This window comes from Mustelus asterias, chromosome 20 (assembly GCF_964213995.1).
Source record: "Mustelus asterias chromosome 20, sMusAst1.hap1.1, whole genome shotgun sequence".
Taxonomy (NCBI): domain Eukaryota; kingdom Metazoa; phylum Chordata; class Chondrichthyes; order Carcharhiniformes; family Triakidae; genus Mustelus; species Mustelus asterias.
In genome coordinates, this window is record NC_135820.1 from 78,712,530 (window position 1) to 78,733,088 (window position 20,559).

At 44.7% G+C, this 20,559-nt stretch overlaps 1 protein-coding gene across 1 annotated transcript in view; it reads right to left on the minus strand.

The window, feature by feature from the left end:
* Positions 1–367: 367 nt before the first annotated feature.
* Positions 368–20,559, minus strand: part of LOC144508270 (uncharacterized) — a 28,442-nt gene continuing 8,250 nt past the window's right edge. Inside the window, exons 5-11 of the mRNA XM_078236088.1 lie at positions 19,255–19,299; positions 16,235–16,267; positions 15,578–15,724; positions 12,752–12,806; positions 9,838–10,020; positions 4,639–4,716; positions 368–552 (exon numbers count right to left, since the gene is read on the minus strand). Of these exons, the coding sequence (XP_078092214.1) occupies positions 368–552; positions 4,639–4,716; positions 9,838–10,020; positions 12,752–12,806; positions 15,578–15,724; positions 16,235–16,267; positions 19,255–19,299 (726 nt within the window). The remainder of the gene's footprint in view (positions 553–4,638; positions 4,717–9,837; positions 10,021–12,751; positions 12,807–15,577; positions 15,725–16,234; positions 16,268–19,254; positions 19,300–20,559) is intronic.

The following is a 20,559-nucleotide window of genomic DNA, read 5'->3' on the forward strand; positions in this document are numbered from 1 at the left end:
AGGTGGTGCTTCTTATTGAGGTAAGCATTAATAATTGATAGTATTAAGAGGCAATGAGACAGAGTGGAGTAGAAAAACTAAAGAAATGTGTTTAAAAAATGGAACATTCTAACCAGAGAAGACTGAGTGTGATAATCTTTACAGATCTCAAACAGAATTGAAAAATGATGAGGGAACACATGATTAAAAGCAACATGTCTGTTTTTCGCACCTTCTCTTGAACATATCTATAAGACACTTTGGTACCAGGAGCCGAAACATCGATCAGTTGTCCTTGTTTTTGTTGTCTCTTTCTATTCACTCAATCTCAGGAGGAACTGGGCTTTACTTCAAGTTATCTTCTTACTTCCTTCTGTGCTCTCAGCCTTCATGACTTTTTGGGAGTTCCTGATTTTACTGCTGAAATAGCCCCCTGGCAAGCAGAGGTGTCACAGATTCCTGGTGTGCCCATAGCGCCATTTCTCCCAGCTCGCCCAGGCCCTCCTGGAGGGCCTGGGTCTCCTTGTGCCCCGTCTCGTCCATTCTTACTAATTCCCATGGCTCCTGGGGGCCCTACAGACAGGAAACATACAGAAAGTGTGAGAGAAAGGGACAATGGCAATTAAAACCTTATGCAGTAAAGTAAAAAAAGTTTATTTATTAGTCACAAGTAAGGCTTACATTAATACTGTAATGAAGTTACTGTGAAATTCCACACTCCGGCGCCTGTTCAAGTCAATGCATCTAACCTGCACATTTTACAGACTGTGGGAGGAAACCGGAGCACCCGGAGGAAACCCACGCAGACACGGGGGAGAACGTGCAAACTTCGCACAGACAGTGACCCAAGCGGGGAATCGAACCCGGGTCCTTGGCGCTGTGAGGCAGCAGTGCTAACCACTGTGCCACCGTGCCGCCCCAAGACAATAGAATAGAGGGACCTTTGTGTACAGATTTACAAGTCAAGATGCAAATAGGTAATATCAACACCGTACACCATCCCTTCAAATAGGGAAACACCCCAAGGCACTTCACACAGACAAAAATCAACCACAAATCCACACCCGAGACAAAGGGCATTTTAGAACAGGTGACCAAAGGCTTGATGGACGAGGACAATCTTTTAAAGTTTATTTATTCGTGTCAAAGTAGGCTTACATTAACACGGTAATGAAGTTACTGTGAAAATCGGCACTTCGCCACTCTCCAGCGCCTGTTTGGGTACACTGAGGGAGAATTTAGCATGGCCAATTCACCGAACCAGCACGTCTTTCGGACTGTGGGAGGAAACCGGAGCACCCGGAGGAAACCCATGCAGACACAGGGAGAACATGCAGACTCCACACAGACAGTGACCCAAGCCAGGAATCAAACCCAAGTCCCTGGCGCTGTGAGACAGCAGTGCTAACCACTGTGCCACCGTGCCATCCCTTAGATAAGACATCAGGCAGCCTGCCGCTGGTTAGTCTTATTGAGGCCCTAAGTGATCATTTAACAAACACTTAAGGGCCTCAATCTGTCTCTGCTACTCTATTATGTTGAGCTGGGGAAGTGATCAACTGATCAGCAGTGGCCACCAGGGTGTTCTGGCACTGCTGTGACTACAGAGCTCTAGCTAATCAGATTGGCCACTCGCACTCCTGCTTCCCGTCCCTGAGGAGCAGAAGGCTCACTATCAATGATGTGGAGATACCGGCGTTGGACTGGGGTAGGCACAGTAAGAAGTCTCACAAGACCAGGTTAAAGACCAACAGGTTTATTTGATAGCATGAGCTTTCGGAGGGCTGCCCCTTCATCAGGTGAGCTGCCCACTCACCTGATGAGGGAGCAGTGCTCCAAAAGCTCGTGCTACCAAATAAACCTGTTGGACTTTAACCTGGTGTGAAGCTTCTTACTGTGCCCACTATCAAGTAATTAAAGCTGCCCCCAGAGACAGCCAGCCTGTTGTTTGGCGAGGTGCCGATGGGACTTTTTGGCCTGCGGGGGGGGGGGGGGTGGGATGCAGGTAATCCATGCCCCCAGAAAATTTAACCCATTCTTTTGAGTCTTTCCAACAGTTAGCTGAAGGAAATTGCAGCTTATATTCGAGAGTGGACGCTGGTCAGATAGTCTGATGACATTCTGTAAAACGATGAAGAAAAGCAAGCAAAGTTTGTGGTTTTGTAAACTGGGCTGTAGAATAGGAAAGCAAGAAATGATGATCACCTTGTACCTTAGACTGCAGCTGGAGTAGTTTTTGGAACCAGATTATAGGAAATATTCAGAATGGAATAATAAAATGTGCCACATGGACTTATGAAAATGACACCAAGTGAAGTAATTGCATCTTTTTCAGGAGAACTATATCTGATTTAGGAGTTTATTTTCACCAGAGTAGATGAGAAGGTTTCATAGAATCCTACAGTGCAGAAGGAGGCCATTCGGCCTATCGAGTCTGCACCGACCACAACCCCACCCAGGCCCCACCCCCACAACCCCATCCAGGCCCCACCCCCACAACCCCATGCATTTACCTTAGCTAATCTCCCTGACGCTAAGGGACAATTTAGCATGGCCAATCCACCTAATCCTCATATCTTTGGACTGTGGGAGGAAACCGGAGCACCCGGAGGAAACCCACGCAGACACAGGGAGAACATGCAAATTCCACACAGACAGTGACCGAAACCAGGAATCGAACCCGGGTCCCTGGCGCTGTGAGGCAGTAGTACTAACCACTATGCCACAGTGCCGCCCCAAGAAAGCCAGCAGGTGGGCTCATGCCAACACCCAGGATTGAACAGGACCTTTAAATCTCCAGTCTAACACTCTCCCAACTGAGCTATTTCTGCTTGTACACAGAATCCTTTCAAAAGAGGATTTGAGGAAGCGTCACACAAGAGGTTATTCCACAACATTAGGGCTCATGGAATTGACAGTAATGTGTTAGGAATGGATTGAAGATCGGTTAATAGACAGAAAAGAGAGTAGGAATATAATGTGGATAAATGCAAAGTTATATATCCACTGGACAGAAAATGAGAAAACAGCATTTTTTAATTGGGTGATTGACTGGGGAATGTTGGGATCTGGGTAACCCAGTACACAAATTTCACACTCAAATGAGCATTGATTGGAAGCATGTGGGATCTCCGACCACATTTAGAAGGAATTTCCATTATTCAGATTGGCCGACAGCTATCCAGCCCATCCAGTCAGAGCGCTTGCAGTAGCCGGAAGAGGCACTGCGATGCCGTGCCTGGGACGGCAGCTCAGTGTGTAATCATTGAGGAGATTCACGGCACAAGCTGTTGGATTTTGGGGCTGGATTTTCAGTTGCCAGTGGGGGTGGGAAGGGTGCTGCGCAGTTTGAAAATTCCGTTGGAAATTCCGTTCCTGGATGGTGACACTGGATCCCGCTATTTCTGAGATAGTTTGCAATTTTCAAAGGGCAGATGGAGGGAAGGAACTGGAAACCCACACGCTCCCATTCACGGCTCTTTAAACTCATTAAGGAGCTTGTTAAATGGACTGTCTGGTATAGATTGGGATTGTCAATCCTTTTCTCCAGGTGAAGCCAGTTGAGTGCGCAGTGTGCAACTGGTGAATTTGCCACACCACAAATCAAAGTTTGTTTCCATTTGTATTTTTGTGAAATTTGAGACAGCAGCTAGCACCAGGTGCCTGACTTAGTATCTAAGGCCATTTTACACCATCGTTATCCTCCTGTTGTGTTCATGAGTTGCCTGACCTCGCTCGCCCCTGGCTGGGATTCTCCAGTCCCGCTGCAGTGAATGGAGTTTTGGCTGAGCGCCAAATTCTCCATTCTCCCTGGCAGCAGGTCATATGATATTGGAGAATTCCAGAGTAGATATATCTGACCCAAAATCTCTTTATTTTGTACACCAATAGCTATTCTGTTTTAAATTAGATATCTTAAAGATCTATCATATATTCTCACTAAGCTCCACAGACCCATTCATTTGACTGCATTGCTTTATCACCTTACACCTGGGTACTTAAAGAGACAGTGTTCATAGAGTGAATGAGGTATTCCAACACAAAGTGTTCGATGTAACTTCCAAATGGCTTCATTGGTCAAACGGTTCCATCTCTCAAAGAAGCTCAATATCAGTTTTAAGATTAGTAAATATCTTCTGTGTTTCTCTGTCCGCACTCTTCAATAATGTAGCAGTTTGGAGTCTTTGATATTGCTTCAGGAGAAATGATTTAATCTGATTTCCTTTCCAAGAGCTTTTCAAGAAGCTGATTAATTATTTTTTGACAGCGAGACATTAATGTTTGGCAAACGTTAAAAGGATCATTATTACAGGTAAGAGCTTAGGACCCAGGCAGCTGAAGGTACAAGCTGCCATGTGTGTAGAGGAGAAACTTGGGGATGTACGTACAAGAGGCCAGTTTTGGAGGACCACAGAGATACTTGAGGACTGGAGGACATCACAGAAATGGGCAGTAACCTTTATCTAAACTTAAAACATAATAAATTGCATATTTCACATTTTTAAAACGACCCTGGAGCAGAATGATTTAATGTATAACATTTTTTCATGCAAGAGTCAATGAAAAAGAATCACAGAGGCTCCAGATGTAAAACTCCAAACCTGTGTTGGGGAGGGGAAAGAGCCTTGGCGGATTTACAAGTTTGTACAATTAGCATACCTGGAGGCCCTTGAGGTCCGACTAAACCATCGACTGCTTTGCCGAGAACGCCTTTGTCTCCCTTTACACCAGAGTCACCTTGAGTCGAACAAAGGGAACAGTTTCAGAATGAGCACAGCATTACTCAGCAGAATGCTGAGGACAATGACAGCAGCTTTCAGTAATATGTTCTTTATTTTCATACTAATCCACACAACCTTCAACCAATTAGTCTTCAGTGATTTAGGTTTACTCATTCTTTGCCAACTTTCTCTTCAACATACAATGCAAATAATCGGAACTGAATAATGATTTTCAGCCCCAGATTTTTCACCAATTTGCTATAAATCTGTTTTATACCTACCTGATTTTGAAATAATTATATTTTGCTCATTCCCCACTGCAAAGTTACCGTAGACCCAGACGACCATCGGCTTTGAGGGAGAGAGCTGGCTGGTGGTGATTTAACCTGAGAATCGCCACGCCTCAGGCAAAGGGCAAGGTTGAGAAGGCGGGGCCTTCATGAATAACCTCAGCTGGTACGGGAGTCGAACTCACGCTGCTGGCGTCGCTCTGCTTCACGAACCAGCTACCCAATCAACTGAGCTAAACTGATCCCCCAACTACAGTGGCTGATGTTCTGCAGTTCTCTTTCTGCTCTCAAAACTCATGTGAAGTTAACAACCAGAAGGTACAATTCTAGCAGAATATTCCAACCTAGACATGTTTTCTGCTAGATAGAGCAGCCTGGGGCTCTTGCCTCTTGAAATGAGATGGTTGAGGGGGTGATCTGATAGAGGTCTTTAAAATTAAGAAGGGGTTTCATGAGGTAAACATGGAGTTGTTTCCAATCCTGGGGGAGACCAAAACTAGAGGTCAAAGATACAAGACAGTTATTAATAAATCCAATAAAGAATTTGGAAGAAAATGCCACACCATGCTACCACATAAGAGTAGTTGAAGCGAATAACATGTGTACTTAAGGGGAAATTAGAAAGTACATGAGGGAGAAAGAAATAGATATGGAAGCGCTGGAAAGAGTGCAGAGGAGATTTACCAGGATGCTGCCTGGTTTGGAGGGTAGGTCTTACGAGGAAAGGTTGAGGGAGCTAGGGCTGTTCTCTCTGGAGCGGAGGAGGCTGAGGGGAGACTTAATAGAGGTTTATAAAATGATGAAGGGGATAGATAGAGTGAACATTCAAAGACTATTTCCTCGGGTGGATGGAACTATCACAAGGGGGCATAACTATAGGGTTCATGGTGGGAGATATAGGAAGGATATCAGAGGTAGGTTCTTTACGCAGAGAGTGGTTGGGGTGTGGAATGGACTGCCTGCAGTGATAGTGGAGTCAGACACTTTAGGAACATTTAAGCGGTTATTGGATAGGCACATGGAGCACACGAGGATGATAGGGAGTGGGATAGCTTGATCTTGGTTTCAGATAAAGCTCGGCACAACATCGTGGGCCGAAGGGCCTGTTCTGTGCTGTACTGTTCTATGTTCTAGAAGGATCTGATGATCAGGTACAATGAAGTGGGGGTTGAGAGCGTTATGATGGATGTTAGGGAACTTGGGGAAATAAATAATGATGTCTTGAGGAGTGTACATATTACAGAGAAGGAGGTGCTGGAAGTCTTAAAGCACATCAAAGTAGATAAATCCCCGGGACCTGATGAAGTGCATCCCAGGACATTGTGGGAGGCTAGGGAGGAAATTGCAGGTCTTCCCTAGCAGAGATATTTGAATCATTGATAGTCACAGATGAGGTGCCTGAAGATTGGAGAGTGGCAAATGTTGTGCCTTTGTTTAAGAAGGGCTGCAGGGGAAAGCCTGAGAACTACAGGCCGGTGAACCTAACGTCTGTAATGGGTAAGTTGTTAGAAGGTATTCTGAGAGACAGGATCTACAGGCATTTAGAGAGGCAATTAGGGAACTGATTAGGGACAGTCAGCATGGCTTTGTGAGTGGAAAATCATGTCTCACAAATTTGATTGAGGTTTTTGAAGGGGTAACCAAGAAGGTAGATGAGGGCAGTGCAGTCAGTGTTGTCCACATGGACTTTAGCAAAGCTTTTGACAAGGTACCGCATGGTAGGTTGTTGCATAAGATTAAATCTCATGGGACCCAGGGTGAGGTAGCCAATTGGATACAAAATTGGCAGATGACAGAAGGTGGTTGTAGAGGGTTGTTTTTCAAACTGGAGGCCTGTGACCTGTGGTGTGCCTCAGGGATCGATGCTGGGTCCACTGTTATTTGTAATTTATATTAATGATTTGGATGAGAATTTAGGAGGCATGGTTAGTAAGTTTGCAGATGACGCCAAGATTGGTGGCATAGTGGACAGTGAAGAAAGTTATCTAGGATTGCAACGGGATCTTGATCAACTGGGCCAGAGGGCTGACGAATGGCAGATGGAGTTTAATTTAGATAAATGCGAGGTGATGCATTTTGGTAGATCGAACAAGGGCAGGACTTAGTTAATGGTATGGTGTTGGGGAGAGTTATAAAACAAAGAGATCTAGGGGTACAGGTTCATAGCTCCTTAAAAGTGAAGTTACAGATAGACAGGGTGGTGAAGAAGGCATTCGGCATGCTTGATTTCATTGGTCAGAATATTGAATACAGGAGTTGGGACGTCTTGTTGAAGTTGTGGTAAAGCCACACTTGGAATATTGTGTACAGTTCTGGTCACCCTATTATAGAAATAATATTATTAAACTACAAAGAGTGCAGGAAAGATTTACTCGGATGCTACTGAGACTTGCTGGTTTGAGTTATAAGAAGAGGCTGGATAGACTGGGACTTTTTTCTCTGGAGCGTAGAAGACTGAGGGGTGATCTTATAGAAGTCTATAAAATAATGAGGGGCATAGATCAGCTAGATAGTCGATATCTTTTCCCAAAGGTAGGGGAGTCTAAAACTACAGGGCATAGGTTTAAGGTGAGAGGGGAGAGATACAGAAGGGTCCAGAGGGGCAATTTGTTCACACAGAGGGTGATGAGTGTCTGGAACAAGCTGCCAGAGGCAGTAGTAGAGGCGGGTACAATATAGTCTTTTAAAAAGCATTTAGACAGTTACGTGGGTAGATGGGTGTAGAGGGATATGGGCCAAATGCGGGCAATTGGGACCAGCTTAGTGGTAAAAACTGGGTGGCATGGACAAGCTGGGCCGAAGGGCCTGTTTCCGTGCTGTAAACCTCTATGACTATGACTCTAAGATCAGCACAGATCAGAGCCGAATCCACAATTATCTGTATAAGTTGTATACAGAGCCTCTTTGGGCTTAAGGAGGTTTCAAGGTGAGATGCCTGATGAAGAAATGTGTGGAACTAAATGAACTCTCTCTGGTATTCTATGTAGCTAATACCTGAGGCAGTGTAATAGGACTCTGTCGATGATCAACTAGCCAAGCTGGCTCATTGCTGGAACCTGGTAGAGCTGTCACTGGAGAATTTCTCAGCTAGCTCTAGATCACTTTGTAATGTGTAAACCATTGCTCTTGTCATTCTCTCAGAAAGAGATTTCTTTTGCTTCTGTTTATAAACTCCATAGAATAGAGTGAAAGCTGTGACCACCATCACTCTGAGCAGGAAACATGGCTCTCGCAAAGGGAGACAACATCAAAACAAGGCTGTTGTTATGATCAGAAAGGCAGTTGAAACAGTTTCATTAGCAATCTTCAAAAGCAAATTGGATAAATTCTGAAGGGAAAAGAAAATAAGTCTGTGGGAAATTGGCAGAGGAGAAGGATTAATTAACAGCTCCAACGAAACGCTGGCCCAGGAATGTTGGATCAAATGGCCATCCTTTTGTACGGTATATAAAAACCTTCAGCTCAAACAACCAAACTTGGAGGTAGGCTTCATCGATGTCTAAAGTTGGATTCATCAAGATTCTTCAATGATATTCAATGTGGCCAAACCTTTCCTGATTCCTCTGACTTCTCCTGACCAGCTTGCTGGCCTGAAGTGTGCACATTAAACCCTACTAAAGACCATTATATTATCTCTCCTCCAACTGGCCATCAACATAACCAGTCACATGGTACTTGGGTGCTTCTCTACCACTGGACAGGACACTGGATCTCAATTCTTCGCTGAAGAGGAATTTAAACTCTGAGTCTCTGGATGGTGGGAAGCAGTTGATTTGATTGAACTTCCTCCACATTACCTCCATGCCCTACAATGTTTATCACCAAAAAACCTACAGGATTCTAAAAGGTTGTGACAGGGGAATCTGGAACTCAGAGGAACGGTCTCAGGATAAAGGGACGATCATGTAGGTTTGAGATGAGGAGAGAATGCTTCACTCACTGGGTTGTGAGTCTTTGGAATTATTTACTCCAGAGGACTGTGGATTCTCTGTCATTCAATATATTTAAGGCTGGGAATGACAGATTTTGGTCTGTGAGGGAATAAAGGGAAGTAGGTTCTGAAGATCGACCATGATTGTATTGAATGATGGAGAAGCTTGATGGGTGTGTGATCTACTCCTGTGTCTATTTCATAGAAACCTACTGTGCAGAAGGAGGCCATTCGGCCCATCGAGTTTGCACCAACCACAATCCCACCCAGGCCTTTTCCCTGTAACCCCATTCATTTACCCTAGCTAGTCCCCATGACACTAAGTGGCAATTTAGCATGGCCAATCCACCTAACTTGCACATCTTTAGACTGTGGGAAGGAAACCAGAGCACCCGGAGGAAACCCACGCAGACACGGAGAGAATGTGCAAACTCCACACAGACAGTGATCCGAGGCCGGGAATCGAACCCAGGTCCCTGGCGCTGTGAGGCAGCAGTGCTAACCACTGTGCCACTGTTCCGCTCTTGTGTTCTTACGGTCTTACAAGAGCAGCAATGTCACCTCAGTCACAGACCACCCTGAACAGGACAGAAAACATTGTTCCCTGAAATTCTGCAAATTCATACCCCAGAATTCATTGCCCAACTCTATTCTGGGGACATTGTCACTGCAATGGTTTAAGAAGAAGGCTCAGCACAACCTTCTGAAGACCACGAGGGCTGGGTAATAAACATCGACCTTGCCAACGACCCTCACATCCCAAAGACAAATTCATCGAAGATTGCACCCACAGCACAATAGCCACCTCAAGTTTAAGAAGAAAACACACAAAAGTTCCGAGTACTCTCAGGGGATTAAATATTAGTTCATGAGGTTAAATCCTACATCACATTCAAACTCTTCAACTCGCTCCTACCTCGCGGGCCTGTGTCGCCAAGATCTCCCGATGGTCCAGTCAATCCTGGTGAGCCTCGTCTGCCTGGGTGACCAACTCCACCCTTTGACCCTGATGGGCCTGGAGGCCCTTGGGGGCCTCGCCGTCCAATCATTCCAGGAGCCATCGGCCGCCTCAGGTTATTTGCTAATAATGCGATTTGATCTAGAGGAGGAAATCAAAAAAACAGGAAAATTCAACTGGGCTTTTAGATTTTTATTCTTGTTGGAGATTTAAGTCAAATTCCTCTTACTGTGTGATTTCAGGCATTGGTACATGACAGGATCTTTTAGTATTTGGAATCTTCACCTCTGTTACAAAACAAGATGGAAAAACTCGCTCTTGCTATTTCATAATCCAGCCTCCCATCCATTGACTCTGTCTACACTTCCCACTGCCTCGGCAAAGCAGCCAGCATAATTAAGGACCCCACTCACCCCGGACATTCTCTCTTCCACCTTCTTCCTTCAGGAAAAGGACACAAAAGTCTGAGGTCGCATACCAAGCGACTCAAGAACAGCTTCTTCCCTGCTGCTGTCAGACTTTTGAATGGACTTACCTTGCATTAAGTTGATCTTTCTCTACACCCTAGCTATGACTGTAACACTACATTCTGCACACTCTCATTTCCTTCTCAATGAATGGTATGTTTTGTCTGTATAGCGAGCAAGAAACAATACTTTTTACTGTATGACAATAATAAATCAAATCAAATCATAAGATCATTTCTGAAACAAAAACAGAAAAAACTGGAAAAACTCAGCAGATCTGGCGGCATCCGTGGAAACAGAAACAGAATGGACAGCACGGTGGCACAGTGGTTAGCACTACTGCCTCACAGCGCCAGGGACCCGGGTTCGCTTCCCGGCTTGGGTCACTGTCTGTGTGGAATTTGCACATTCGCCCCATGTCTGTGTGGGGTTTCCTCCGGGTGCTCCGGTTTCCTCCCACATTCTGAAAGGTGTGCTGGTTAGGTGCATTGACCCGAACAGGTGCTGGTGTGTGGCGACTAGGGGAATTTTACAGTAACTTCATTGCAGTGTTAATGTAAGCCTTACTTGTGATTAATAAAAAAACTTTTTTAAAAAGTTAACATTTCGAGTGTGGCTCTGTGGAAGAGTTGTACAGACTCGGAACCTTAACTCGGTGCAGTGAAGGTTCACTCCGCTGATTCCTGGGATGAAGGGGTTGCATTATGAGGGAAGGTCGGGCAGGTTGGGTCTGTGATGAAACAGTCTTCGGTCTGCCAGGTGACTTAGAGGGGAACTTGCCTATGCATAATTAATGAGATTCAAAGTTCAGGGCACCACCGTTGTGGGTCAGATCTCAAACAATGATGAGACAGAGTACAGGAAAGAGATAGAGAATCTGGTGAACTGGTCCAATGACAATAATCTCTCCCTCAATGTCAACAAAACGAAGGAGCCAGTCATTGACTTCAGGAAGCGTAGTGGAAGACATTCTCCTGTCTACCTCAACGGGGATGAAGTAGAAATGATTCAGAGCTTCAAGTTTCCAGGTGTTCAGATCACCAACAACCTGTCCTGGTCCCTCTATGCCAATGCTATAGTTAAGAAAGCCCGCCAATGCCTCTACTTTCTCTGGAGGCTAAGGAAATTTGGTGTGTCAGCTACGGCTCTCACCAACTTTTACCGATGCATCATAGAAAGCATTCTTTCCGGTTGTACCACAGTTTAGTATGGCTCATGCTCTGCCCAAGACTGCAAGAAGCTACAAAGGGTCGTGAATGAAGCCCAGTCCATCACGCAAACCAGTCTCCCATCCATTGGCACTGTCTACACCTCCTGCTGCTTTGGAAAAGTAAGCAGCATAATCATGCACCCCGGACATTCTCTCTTCCACCTTCTTCTGTCGGGAAAAACATACAAAAGTTTGAGGTCATGTACCACCTGACTCAAGAACAGCTTTTTCCCTCATGCGCTCAGTCTTTTGAATGGATCTATTCAGTTGATCTTTCTCCGCACCCTAGCTATGACTGTAACACTACCTTCTGCACCTCTCCTTTCTTTCTCTATGAACGGTATGCTTTGTCTGTATAGCGCACAAGAAACAATACTTTTCACTGTATACTAATACATGTGACAATAATAAATCAAATCAAATCAAATCAAAGTCTGGCGTAGGATCCTGCCATTCTGGCCAGCGGAATAGGCACCGCCAGTGCCTCCCGCCACTGCACATTCTCAGAAACAGGGAATTCCACCCAATTTGGGAGTGAAATTGATTTCCAGGCAACTGGTGGAGATCAATTTCACTACCCCGCCCCCCCACCTCCTCTCCCACGCCCCCCCACCTACCACCCCACATTTATTCTAGTAAGTGTTCCTATGTAATTATCCAGCTAAGGATAAGATGATTAATAAACAGCTGAAGAGAATAACTCCTTTATCTGTTAGATATGAGGTTGAATTTACAGGGCAGAAACAGCCCTTTCACCTTTTCTGTGGTGGCATTTGTTCCCCATTCAAACTTCCTCCCAGATTACTCTATCTCACCCGATCAGCAAAACTAGTATTCCTTTCTCCCTCTAGTGTTCACCTTGCTCATTTACTTCAACCACTCCACGTGATGGGGAGTTCCACATTTGAACCACTCTCTGGGTGAAGAGGTTCCTCTCCCACCTCTGGTAATGGGTTACCCCACTCTGTTTTTATTCATAGCCTTTGGGCAGTCTTGAGTTGATGCAGCTTTTGGTGAAACATTAATGAATGTCTTGGGACTGAATAAAGAATGGCGAATGCTCGCTGTACAAGGTTAAACTCGTGATGTGGAGATGCCGGCGTTGGACCGGGGTAAACACAGTAAGAGTTTTAACAACACCAGGTTAAAGTCCAACAGGTTTATTTGGTAGCAAATGCCAAAAGGTTAAACTCACCATTGATCAGACCGTGACAGAGTTCCCGGATTTGCTGCTCACTTGCCAGTTTTCCCTGTGGGTGAGTATGAAAAAGGTGCATAATTTAACCAGCGGATATCAATAATATGTGTGTGGAGCAGACAGAACACAGAACACAGGAACCGGATAAACAAGCAATATCGCGTGGGCTTGATGCGATATTAACATCTGGGAAGAAATGATGAATACGTAACTCGACAATACAGACATCTATATTAATATCCTTCCATATTACAGAATGATGTGGAGATGCCGGCGTTGGACTGGAGTAAGCACAGTAAGAAGTCTCACAACACCAGGTTAAAGTCCGACAGGTTTCATGGAATCTACAGGGCAGAAGGAGGCCATCTGGCCCATCGAGTCTGCACCGACCACAATCCCAGCCAGGCCCTATCCCCATAACCCCATGCATTTACCCGAGAGAGTCTCCCTGACACTAAGGGGCAATTTAGCATGGCCAATCAACCTAACCCACACATCTTTGGACTGTGGAAGAAAACCAGAGCACCCGGAGGAAACCCACGCAGACACGGGGAGAATGTGCAAACTCCACATAGACAGTGACCCAACCCAGGATTCGAACTCGGGTCTCTGTTGCTGTGAGGCAGCAGTGCTAACCACTGTGCCACCATGAGTCTCAAGACTCACCTGATGAAGGAGCAGTGCTCTGAAAGCTGGTGATTCCAAATAAACCTGTTGGACTTTAACCCGGAGTTGTGTGACTTCTTACTATATTACAGAATAGAATCCCCACAGTACAGAAGGAGGCTATTTGGCCCATCGAGTCTGCACCGACAACAATCCCACCCAGGCCCCATCCCTCTAACCCTACATATCCCCCTGACTAAGGTGTAACCTGGCATGGCCAATCCACCTATCCTGCACATCTTTGGAGTGTTGGAGGAAACCAGAGCACCCGGAGGAAAACCACGCAGACACGGGGAGAACATGCAAACTCCACATAGACAGTCACTCAAGGTCGGAATTGAATCCGGGTCCCTGGCGCTGCGCCAACCACTGCCACCGTGCTGCCCTTATGATTGGCAATTATGGATGGACAGTGAATGCTGGTTTATCCAGCATTAATGAATGAAAAAAATAATCTGAGTATTACACAGCTTTAGATCACACCATTAGGGTTCTGTTGTGAAGCTAAACATGCAGAATATGTTGACGGGTTAATACAATTTAAGAAGCATCAAAGGGTCTGTGTGTATAGATCATGGTCTCGTTTCAAGAGAGCATGTCAGCATCAGCTGGCTATTAACCTGGCTGCTGCTTCACAGCTCCAGGGTCCCGGGTTCCATTCCCGGCTCGGGTCGCTGTCTGTGTGGAGTTTGCACATTCTCCTCGTGTTTGCGTGGGTTTCCTCCGGGTGCTCCGGTTTCCTCCCACAGTCCAAAGATGTGCGGGTTAGGTTGATTGGCCAGGTTAAAATTGCCCCTGAGATGCGTAGGTTAGAGGGATTAGCGGGTAAATATGTGGGGGGTAGGGCCTGGGTGGGATTGTGGTCGGTGCAGACTCGATGGGCCGAATGGCCTCCTTCTGCACTGTAGGGTTTCTATGATTTCTATGATGATTTATAACCACGCAAAATCATCTCAATTTCACAAGACCATCTAAGTTCATTGACAAGATGGTGTCAGAGCGGGGTGACTTCTTGCAAGCTGTGCCCGGCATACCCTCTAATTCTATCTTTTACTCTCGTTCTATGCTTTTGAAACTCTATTCTAACTCTTATAAACTCTGTAACAATGCTTTAATTCAATCTCTTATATTCATATTAAATTGATCTTTCTCTGCACCCCAGCTATAACTGTAACACTACATTCCGCACTCTCTCGTTTCCTTCGCTATGAATGGTATGCTTTGTCTGTACAGCGCGCAAGAAACAATACTTTTCACTGTATGTTAATACATGTGACAATAATAAATCAAATCAAATTTAAATCAAAAATTCAGCTGGGATGCAGAGTCTGTGGTTCCCCATTGGCATCTCCTGGGGTAGAAGCATCTGACATGAGACAATAATCTCGGAATTGATGGGTTTAGAGCAGGTCGCCAGTATTGCTTACAGACTGTTCCTTCAGGTGGCCCTCCAAGATAGTCAGCAAACAAATCAGAGGGGGATTTTTTTTACATGGGGAGTTGTGATCTAGGATTCACCAGTTGAAATAGTCCGGGGGTGCTTTCAATACCAACTTTAAAAAGGAATTGGATAAATACTTGGAGCACTATCGAAAGAGAAATTGGGCACCGAACCCACATGTGGAGATAGTAGGAACGGTGGAACGAGGCAGGCATTTAATAAGTGACTGGGAGCAGTCAGAGTCAGAGAGGTGGAGGGACTCAGGGTCTCAGCAACTGGCTGCCAGTGGCAGAGTGGTTAAAATCAGAGATGCACAAGAGGCCGGAATTGGAGGAGCACAGGAGATTTCACAGCATTGGAACTCAAGAGGAGAATTTGGAAACAATGAAGTTTACAATAAAAGTGAAAAGGATAAATTTTCACGGTGACAGGAAGAGATAAGGGAGAATTGGACTAACTGAATAGCTCTTCCCAGAGAACCAGTCACAATGTGATGATGGGCCGAATGGCCTCCTTTGGCGTTGGACGATTTTATGGGATTACAGCCTCCATGCCTAAGGGATCCTGAATCTGTCTCATGCCAGGCAAGGTGTGGTGCTGAGAGTTATTGTATCAAGTGGCTCAGGTTTATTACCCATTATGTAAAGACCAAAACAGAAAGTTCAAGTAAAGCAGTCTCCGCCGTAATCCACAGGATATTTGAACAAGTTACTCACAGGAGGACCTGTTTTCCCAGTAACCCCGGGGACGCCACGCTCCCCAGCCACACCCATCGGCCCGGGAGGACCAGGAACTCCATCTGTTCCGGGAACGCCAGCTGGACCAGGGTTACCTTTGGGTCCCACCTCACCGCGAACTCCTGCCTGAAAACATCAGAAAGGTAAAAGGGAATTCATTGAAGATGGGCTAGAGTTCCGCAACATCGTGTTAATTCTGAAACTGAGGTCGTGTGAAATAACCCGCAGCTGCCAGCGGAATTATTTTACAGGAGATACAATAATAAAGACTTCAATAATGCAAAGATAATGGATTTATTCATTTCTGCTCCTGTGTCTCTCCCTTCCCCTTCTCAGAATACTGCCTTCTCACAGGCCCTTGTACAAGGCCACTAGCCAAGAAAAATGTCAACGACAATGGGTTTGGGGAGAACAGAAGCAACTTGGCCTTATGTCGTCACTCAAGACCACCTCAATGCAACTGTCGGGTGGGCTTTGATGAGCAAAGTGCTTGGTCACCTAATACTTCATTCCAGAACAATTGGGATACAGTATCCGAGTCAGTTGAGACAAATGTGGTTAGTGCAGGAGAAAGGTGCGTACAGACCGATGCTTCCCAAAGCCCTCAATCAGTGGTATTTCTCTGATGACACTTACCTCTCCCTTCTGCCCCTGTGGTCCTGGCTGACCCTAAGGGAGACAAGACAAAGGTGATTAGAGATTTATTCAGGGCAGGTCTTACATTACTGTGAGTTCAGTAACACAGATCACGTTGACTGCCCCGGCTGAAAGGGTAACAGGTCCAACAATTCAATACCAACCAAATGTTGAGACAACCAAATCTCTAAATCTTCACGTAGGCATGAGAAGGTACCAAAAAACAACCTCTCAAGTTCCATCCATGAGCCAGAGAATCTCACCATGTTTTCAATGTTCTTGCTCCTGCCAAATGCTGACTTGCATTGTAAAGAAGGTTCACTGGACACGTTCTTAGGATGAGGGATTGTCCTGTGAGGAAACATTGAGCTAACTCGATCTATATTCCTGGAAATCAGAAGACTGAGAAACAATCTCACTGAAACATATAAAATTCTTCAGACACATGACAGGGTAAATGCTGAAAAAATGTTTTCCCGGCTAGAGAACACTGGGACACGAATCTCAAACTAAGTGTTGTCCACTTAGGATTGGGGTTGTGGAGAAATTCTTTCATTCAGAGGGTTATGAATCTTTGGAATTCTCAATCCCAGAGGATACTCCATCATTGGCAGAGCTGGCTTGAAGGGCCAGAATTTAGGAGTGGCACAGTGGTTAGCACTGCTGCCTCGCAGCGCCAGGAGCCTGGGCTCGATTCCGGCCTTGCGTGACTGTGCGGAGTCTGCACGTTCTCCCCATGTCTGCGTGGGTTTCCTCCGGGTGCTCCGGTTTCCTCCCATGGTTCAAAGATGTGCAGATTAGGTGAATTGGCCATGCTAAATTTCCCCTTGATGTCCAAAAATGTGTAGGTTAGGGGGATTAGCGGGGTAAATGCATGGGGTTACGGGGATAGGGCAGAGGGCGTGGGCCTGGGTAAGAGACTCTGTCAGAGTGTCAGTGTAGACTCGATGGGTCAAATAGCCTTCTTCTGCACTGTAGAGATTCTATAATAAACTATTCTACTCCAGCTGCGAATTCTTCTGTTCTTTCAGTGGGTGAGGATGATGGAAGTCTGTATATGAGCCTGATAATTATGTCCACGTATTAATGAACTACATGCACAGGAGATGCCCAGAGGTTATACCAGTCATTGCTAGCCATGCAGATGAGCGTGCTGGCTCTCTCAATATTCTCTACAGATTGTGCCAGGCATCCCAGTTGTGTGCCAATGTGGTGGAGTCTGTAGCTGGACCGTCTGAATGTTTATCTCTGCTGCATTGGATGTTTGTATTCAACACAACACTGCCACTCCCCTTCTCCTCAAACACAGCCTCTCAAAACATTGGCCCATTGACCTGGGGGTGGGAGGAGGCCATGGTAAAGGAGCCAGCAGCGCAACCTGACCTCCCATCCTCCAGGGAACGTGGGATTTCCAATGCTGGAAATCTAATGACGAAAACCAGCACTGGGAATTCCTGCTCCTAGTCTCCATTTTGGGCAGGATCTATTTGGTGTTGTTTGCACCAATGTCCAGGATACTGCCCTCAACAGTTACTTATCATATTACATCACAACTCATTAACATATTACATCACAACTCATTATCATATTACAACTGCTCTATCATATTACAGCAACAACTCATCACCATGTTACAACAACTGTTCATTATCATGTTACAACAACAACTCATCACCATATTACAACAACTGCTCAGTATCATATTACAGCAACAACTCATCACCATATTACAACAACTGTTCATTATCATATTATAACAACAACTCATAACCATATTACAACAGCTGCTTATTATCATATTACAACAGCAACTCATTACCATATTACAACAGCTGCTCATTATCATATTACAACAACAAATCATTACCATATTACAACAACAATGCATGACCATATTACTACTGTAACTTATCATATTACAACAGCAGTTCATTATCACGTTACAACAGCAGTTCATTATATTTTTATAGTAATAGCTCATCATCATATTCTAACCAACCCGCATTATTTATAACAGCTTATTATCATATTGCAACAAAACTCATCATATTAGAACACAACTCATTATCAAAGTACAACAACAACTCATTACCATATTACAACAGCTGGTCATTACCATATTACAACTGCAACTTGTTATATTACAACAGCATCTCATCAAATTACAACAGCATCTCATCATCATATTACAACAGCAGCTGATCATATTACAACAACAACTCATCATATTACAACAGCAACACATCATATTACATCTGCTCATTATCATATTACAACAGCAACTCGTTATCATATTACAACAGCTCATTATCATATTACAACAATAACTCATTATCATATTACAACAGCAGTTCATTATCATATTGCAACCCATACCTATTCGGGAAGATGGTGGGAGAGTGGTCATGTCACTGGATTAGTAATCCAGAGGCTAATGCTCTGAGGACATGGGCTCAAACCCAGCCATGGCCGCTGGTGGAATTTAAACACCATCAATAAAGTTGGGCTTAGTAATGGTGATTGTGAAATTACCATGGATTGTCATAAAAACCCATCTGGTTCACTAATGTCCTTTAGGGAAGGAAATCTGCCGTCCTTACCCAGTCTGGCCTACATGTGACTCCAGAGCCACAGCAATGTGGTTGACTCTCAACTGCCCCCTGAATTGACTTTTATTATTACAAACAGCAGCTCGTTACCATATCACAATTAGCATATTGTCATAAAACAACCAGCATATCACAATCATATTAGAATCAACACATTGCTTATCATTATATTGCAATCAACATCTCATTATTACACTGAAAGCAGCATTACATCATATTACAACTAACAGTTTATATAATAATCAGTCTCTCATTAAGACTGGACAGGCAGGTGAATCTACAAGATTTCTATGTGATTGATACGACAGATTATAGTTATTTGCTGCTTTATTGCTGAGTGTCCTGTATAGTTAGTTATGATCAATAGTTATGAGTAATAGTGATTGCTACATCAGTGGTTGTATAACTCACCATATCTCCTTTATCTCCTGGCAGCCCATCAGACCCTGCGAGTCCCTATAAAGCAGTAAATACAATAGGAGTTAGCTTATACTCAAACAATAGAAAGTGTGTTTCATTCATAAAGTGCAATAAGAGACAGTTTCTTTCTTATTTATTCATTCACATGATCTGGGCAGCGCTGGCTGGGTCTGCTTTTATTGTCCACCCCTAATTGCTTTTGACAAGGTGGTGGTGAGCTGCCTTCTTAAACCCCTGCATTTGTGTATTGTAGGTGCAGAGTGGTTAGGGAGGGAGTTCCAAGATTTTGACCCAGTGACAGTGAAGGAACAGCAATATATTCCCAAGTCAGGATGGTGGGTGACTTGGAGGGGAACTTCCAGGTGGTGGTGTTCCCAGGTATCTGCTGCCCTTCTCAGTGGTTAGAAGTCAGAAATTTTGGAAGGTGTGGTCGAAGCAACCTTGGTGAGTTCCTGCAGTGCATCTTGTAGATGGAACATACGGCTGCCACTGTATGTTGATGGTGGAGGGAGTGAATGTTTAAAGTGATGGATGGGGTGCCAATCAAACCAGCTGCTTTGCTCTGGATATTGTCGATCTTTACCACACTTGAGCAGTGAACTGAAGGAGCAGATTCCTTCTCTTTCCAATTCCTGCCTTGTTTATAAAGTATGACACTGCCAAAGCTGTGGTGGAAACCAGCCCCACTTACAAATGTTATATATTTAAGTGGTTGCATGATTGCATTAAGAGCAGGTCACAGGACTTGATCATTGGGGTGTTTCACAGGCTCCTGTCTTTGCTTCAGTTCCTGTTCTATGCAGAGAACATCTCTTTCAATAAATCGGCTGTGTGTTACTTTGAATCTACGTGTGCAAACTCTTTTTCTGTTTGTTTAGAAATGACAACTTCTAACATAGTTAGGACATTAGAGCAGAGGAGGTCACAGGATCCCTACTGGTCATTAAACAGATTGACAAGGATCGCCGCCCTTTCTTATAAACTCCAATGAGTACGGGCCCAACCTACTCAATCTCTCCTCATAAGAAAATCCCTCCACACCCAGGATCAGCCTAGTGAACCTTTTCTGGACGGGCTCCAATGCCAGGATATCTTTCCTTAGACAAGGGGACCAACACCGTTCACAGTATTCCACACATGGTCTAACTAGTGGCTGCAATAGTTTTAGCAAGACTTCCCTATTTTTATACTCTATTCCCTTTGAAATGAAGTCCAACATTCTATTTGGTTTCTGTATCACCTGAACTTGCTTTTTGTGATTTATGCACGAGGACTCCCTGCAGCTTTCTGCACTCT